The sequence below is a fragment of the Tasmannia lanceolata genome, unplaced genomic scaffold, assembly GCF_043159265.1.
Source record: "Tasmannia lanceolata isolate RefF3 unplaced genomic scaffold, GAP_Taslan_0.1 ptg000015l, whole genome shotgun sequence".
NCBI lineage: Eukaryota > Viridiplantae > Streptophyta > Magnoliopsida > Canellales > Winteraceae > Tasmannia > Tasmannia lanceolata.
In genome coordinates, this window is record NW_027518692.1 from 64,262,140 (window position 1) to 64,268,427 (window position 6,288).

General features: G+C 45.5%; 1 protein-coding gene across 1 annotated transcript; it reads right to left on the reverse strand.

Annotated features, from left to right (window-relative positions):
- Positions 1 to 3,187: 3,187 nt before the first annotated feature.
- Positions 3,188 to 4,736, reverse strand: LOC143847372 (uncharacterized). The gene has a single exon (XM_077356181.1). It carries the CDS (start codon positions 4,534 to 4,536, stop codon positions 3,424 to 3,426), a length of 1,113 nt encoding a protein of 370 aa, XP_077212296.1. The 5' UTR covers positions 4,537 to 4,736; the 3' UTR covers positions 3,188 to 3,423.
- Positions 4,737 to 6,288: the final 1,552 nt, after the last annotated feature.

Consider the following 6,288-nt stretch of genomic DNA (forward strand, 5'->3'; position numbering starts at 1 on the left):
CGGCATCTTGAAGCCCATGGGGACTGCCGCACCGAGTACTCTGTCTGTGAAATGAGGATTGCTACTGAAGATCCTCGAAGCAGGGCGGCCATGATCTCTGGCCAGCTCTTCGATTCTATTGTCAATCTTCTTGATCCTCAGTAACATTGGATCATCCCTCTGTTCGGCCTGACGGGCAGGTCTGCTCCTAATGGCTGATGGGCTCATTGCATAAGCGGACTGGCTGAGCGGACTCCTTCGCCGGTGCCGCGATCCCTCTCCGTGCATGGGGTCTCTCTTGCTGCCACGCTTCTGCACTGAGGGAGATCGTGACCGGTGATGCTGACGAGGCTCGGGGCGCACGTTCCTGTCCCGCGAGCGATGGTCTCTTCTTGTGGAGTGACGAGTCTGGTCCCGGGCTGGAGACGCGCGTTCTCTGCGGGAGCTCTCTCCCCTCTGAACGGGTCGAGAAACTTCGACTGGGTGTTGCTGGAGTGCGGGGGCCGCATTCCTGAACTGCGCAACTACAGCAGTCATTTCTTGAAAAAGGGCCCGCATCTCCCTTGGGGTCGGAGTAGGGTCTGAGCGGTCTGAGCGAGGCGAAGTCCGCTCCACGGCCGCCCCGACCTCTACCTGCGAGGCCAGTCGCTCACTTCGTCCTTCGCGGGGGGGCCGTAGCCCGGGTAGCCCGAGAAGTCGGAGGTGCTCGCTTGCTGGTCTGTCCTACCATTGTTTCTTGAGATAAGATGTCGAACAGCTTTTTGTTGCGGCCGTCCCACGGATGGCGCCAAATCTGTTAGGTCTAAAATTGGTAACAGTTTATGGTAGGGCTGGATGGTCCGAGCTAACAAGTCACGACTGAAGGGCTGGTTGAGTCCTGCGCTGCACAAGGGTACAGACAAGAAAGAAAAGGGTCAGAAGACCAACCCGGAGTGGTACTCCGGACGGGCACTTCGACACTCAAGTCAGTATGAGCAGGAGTGCAGAGCAATGTCAGAGCAAAAGCTTAGAGTTTTGATTCTCAGATTTCAGGACCCTCACCTTAGTACAAGTGAAGGCTATTTATAGTGATTCTGAGCCACCTGTCTAGGACAGGTGGTAGTTCTGAGCCACCTGTCCAAGACAGGTGGTGGCCTCTGTATGGACCAGGTCTCATACCTAAGGAGGGCAGGTGGAAGTCCCTGATTGGTCCAGGTGTCATACCTAGTAGGGACAGGTGTTGGCCTTCCAACGGTCCTTGTGAGGGCCACGTGCCAGCAGCCAATTGGATGCTGAGTTCGGACCCATCAGTGCTGAGTCCGGATTCCATCAGTGCTGAGTCCGGACCCCATCAAGGGCCAATATCAAAACAAGGGAGATTGGGTCTCAACTCAATAAAAAAACATTCAAACATCTGATAAGTGGAAGAAAGTGTCGAAACTAAAGAAACATGGAGGATTGGGAATAGGAAAACTAAAACGGCATAATAAAGCACTCTTATGGAAGTGGTTATGGCGTTATGAGGCGGAGAAGGAATCTCTTTGGCATAGGGTAATCGGTGATAAACATGGGAGAGAATGGGGGAATGGAATGGAAATCTATTTGTTCCTCACGAGAACAATTGGAACCTCTCGTCATATTCAAAATTGGTATAGGGATGAAGTGCACTTTTTGGTGCAATCTGTGGATTGGGGATTCTTTGCTATATACTTTCCCGACTCTCTTCAGACTTGCGACTAATGTGGAAGCCAAGGTTGCTGATTATTTGGTTAGGGGGGATCAATATGGGTGTGGATTTTGGTAGATAAGACTTAGAAGGAACCTCAAAGACGTGGAAATTACATGCTTTGAGTCACTACTCAGTCTCCTAAATTCCCAATATTGTTGTTCCGCTTATCCATTGGATGAAAGAATTTGGACACAGAGAGACAGGGAGATTTCTCCATTAAGTCCTTCTTCTACTATTTGAACCATGGAAGCAGGACAACGTCGCGCCGTGCACCAATTTGGAAGAGCATCACCCCTCCAAGGGTGGTGGCTTTTGCATGGACCGTAGCACACAAAAGCATCAATACCTGTGACCGCCTCAAGAAAAGGAAAATTCAAATGGCAAGTTGGTGTGTCTTGTGCAATCAAGAGGAGGAATCGCTGGATCATCTTCTTCTACACTGTCCTGTCTCATATCATCTCTAGACGAACACATTAAGATCTTTTGGAGTGGTGTGGGTGCTCCCTAAAGAATCACTAAGATGCTCCTACACTGGACGGGTGGAATGTTTGGTGAACAAGACAGGTGATGTGGAAACTCCCATATGCTATCATATGGAATATTTGGAAGGAAAGAAATGATCGCATATTTAAAGGTATTGCAAAGGCGCTTGATCGGATCACTCTAATTTCAAAATTGAGTAAGTAGAAGCGTGGGAGCAATTATGGAATAAGCGAGATACTTAGAAATTGAGAGAGGAAGATAGTGGAAAAGATAACCCCAAAATGGAAGGCTCCACCAAGGGATTGGCTTAAGGTGAACTCTGATGGCAATTCGGTTGGCAACCCGAGGAAGGCTGGGATTGGAAGTATCATTCGAGACTCAAATGGGAAGATATTGATGCATTACTCGGGACAGGCTGGAATTTGTGATGCAAATGAAGCTGAAGTAAGAGCATTACTCTACGGCCTTAAATAGAATGCTACAAAATTTCATGAACCTCTCACCATTAAAGGTGACTCTTCCAATACAGTTGTGTGGGCAGCTAATCGAGCTAAAGGACCGTGGAGACTTTGAAGCTATACTGTGGAAAATAAAGATTTAGTTCACACAATTTGCCCAACAATTGAACATCGGAGACGATCGTAACACATTACCATTGTACTCTAAGCTTGCTTTGATGTAGCATGCGGGCCGGGATGTTGAAATCCTTGGGGACATCTTGTCCCATGATTGTAACCAAGTTTTAAATCGTGGATTTTTTAAATTCGTTTTCCCTGGAATATCGGTCTGAAATTTAAGGAAAATCCCCAAAAATCTAGATTTTATTCTTTATTTAATATTTTCACGAAATTTCAGCCGAAATTCTGTACGAGTTAAAATATTATTTGATTTGATTTCATTACATTTTGTCTGAAATTTCGAAATTTTGGTTTTGGAATTTTTGTTTTTGCTTTGTTCATACCTTCCCCTTGTCATTATCAAAGTTGAACATCTATTTTTTTTTTTGGTACTAAGAAATGTTATACATCTAGTGTGGTACATGTAGCACACATGGCTACTATGCTTCTACCATTATTACCGAGAATGCCCTCCTTGAAAGCCATTTTTGCGGTGTTGATGTCACGATACTTCAGGCTTTTTTTATCTTCCAGTTTCGTCGCTTCAGTGTAAAATTCCCACAGAACCTCTAACCCTGATGATAATAACCATCACACCCATAATGTTTCCTACCACTCGCAAGTGGGCCTCTTTGGCTAAGAGATTCGAACCACACAACAATGGGTACACAGTTCTTTGTCCCCCTCCTCTTCCATGGGCTCGAAATTCCTCCACGCGTCACTCGTTGCTGACGTGCTGAATGCGTGGACCACTGACATGCATGTGAAGAGCTCCCCACGTAAGCGAAAGCCAGCCAAGAAGTATAAGTGGGCCCCAATAGGGGCCATGGTGAGGTAGATCATCTGCATCTGGGACCCATTTGCCTCATTGGCATCTGACCTGGAAATTGGGCCCGAGAGGCTCTGTAGGTGGGACCCATCCACGATATTCCATATGTTGAGCTTACCATTGTAGGCCTCGATGTGTCCCTTCCACGTATTCAGGCAGTCCCCTGAACTGTATAGTTTGTTATGGATGGCTACAATTTGATTGGGTGGCACATCTAATTGCCACATCCCTAGCATCAAGTTCCACTCGCCACGCCATGTGTCAAACACCTCAGCCGAGCTTCGCTCCATCGCAAATGGCACCGTTCTATCGGAATCCCCCCTCTCAGCGAACCCTCCTACGACATAGATCTTTCCTTGCCATGTCACACCCACACACTTGTACCTCAAAGTGCACATTTTAGGCAATTGGGCCCACTCGTCGAGCACCGGATCGTACACCTCGGCGGAAGACACTCCCCTTGCACTAGCCAATGTGCATTGTCCACCTGCCACGTATATCTTATTGTCACATACTGTACAAGCAAAGTCGAATCGAGGTGTGCCAAGAGGAGCACATTGTGACCACTCGCTGGTAGTGACACAATGTCGCAATACTGATCGACGAACAGCGAGATCCACCTCAAGTGCACCATCACCATCACCAAACTCCTTTTGGCATAGACGGCCACCAATAATGTAGATGCAGTCACGAACAGTGACCATGGCGAAGTCCTTGAGGACATGGTTCTCCGCAAGTCCTGGGATGGTTCCTACTCGATGCCAAGTATTGTCCGATGGGTTGTAACACTCAATCCAATTAGACATGTTTGTGCCCGATGATGGTGCTCTAGGACAAAAGGAAGCATATACTCGATGATCAGAAATTGAGTTTTCAGGCGATGGTGGCAAAGGCCGAGGTGGTGAGGACAATGAACCCATGGTTGAGTCAGTAATAGTTATGGGGAGTCAAGCGGAATGGAAGGCGGAGAAAGGAATGGATGATATAGATGGGGTTGGCGGAGAACACAATATTAGATTGGCTTGTGAGCATCGACTAGGAATTGGATATGGAGAATGTAGGGTCGTTGTTTTTGGGAGAGGAATTCTAGGTTTTCTACTTGGAATTTTGTGAGGGTTTTTGGAGCTTTGGGTGTCCTTGTCCCGGGGGAGTGAGTATTGTGCAACCGTTCTTGTTTAGAGTGAGAAGCAATGATGTTCCTTTTCGTCATTTACAAACGAAGTGATAAACAATGTCAAATCAGCTGGCCACTAAACACAAGTTGACTCGTCATCAACTCACCTGGAATGAAATGTTAAGGAGGCACACAGAAATTGTAACTCATGACAACTGCTTCATACGAAGGGATTTGCAAGGCACCAGGGACCATCGCAGAACTGCTGCTGCATGAGAGCACAGCCACCTAGGATCGCATGAATTAAATGAATGAGACAAAATCTAGGCTCTTTATTTCATTTAAATCATCTAAGCCTAGGTGGCTGCGCTCTCATGCAGCAGCCGTTCTGCGAAATGCCTTCTACAATGGTAGCCTAGGTAGCTACACGCCTGCACTCTCACGCAACAGCCGTTCCGAATCCATTTATGAGATATTCGGCTCTTAGCGGAGGCGAATCTGGTAAATGGTATATCCGATCCGTTTAACATCCGAATCCGAGAAGTAAATCATTTTTATTTATTATTAATAATATCATTAATATTTATTTTTAATAATAACACACTATCTATTGTTTCTAAAAGAAAAGTGAATTTTCTTCTTAGAAAAAAACAACAAAAAAAAGTGTTTTGAATAGGAAATGAAGTAATCTTTCATTTTAAGGGCATTCTTGGAGTTTGACATGGCTTCTGTATGAAGCAACAAATGTGAGCTGTAGGATGAAAGAGACAAATGGATGATGGTGATTGAAAGAAGATGTCATAGTTTCTAGAGAATTCTAGAGCAAAAAGGCCATATTCATTGATGGTAAATGGGCGGCTCATATCAAATTTTCAACTTAGGGTTATATAAAAACCCAAAATGCAATTAAAAGAGGAAACTTCTAAGGTTTGCAAAGAGAAACAAGAGAGAGGAGAAAGGAGGAGGCTGAGACACCATCTTCGGCATTCCTTGGTGCCTCCAACCCCACCAAAATCCACCGCCGCCCCTCTCAACCTTCTCACAGCCACCTCCATCACCGCCAGTCACCTCCATCTCTAACCCAATCGCCATCTCCATCCCAATTTCTCTTCATCTTCTACAATCAACACTCATACTTCTCTTGTTCAAAATAGCCCAAACCCATTCCATCATGTACATAAAAAGAAAAAGAAAAAACCCAAAGACCACTATCAACACCATCATCCATCCCCACCGCCTCTCTCTCTCTCTCTGCCTTTGTTTTAAAAGGAAGAAGAGGATCTCATATATTTTATGGTTTGAGAGTTAATTTTGTGAAGAAAAGGTAGAGGTTTGGATTTAGGTTTTGAAAATTTTATTCGAGGAGTAAGACGGAGAAGAAAGATAAAGTGCTGCAATAAAATGTTAAAATTTACCGGATAAACGGATACGGATAATATCCGAATTCGAAAAATATCCGACGGATACAAATTCGGTAATAGATATTAAATATCCGTCAAATCCGAATCCGAATCCGAATTCGGATAGTGTATACTGTAATCGAATTTGGATATAGCCA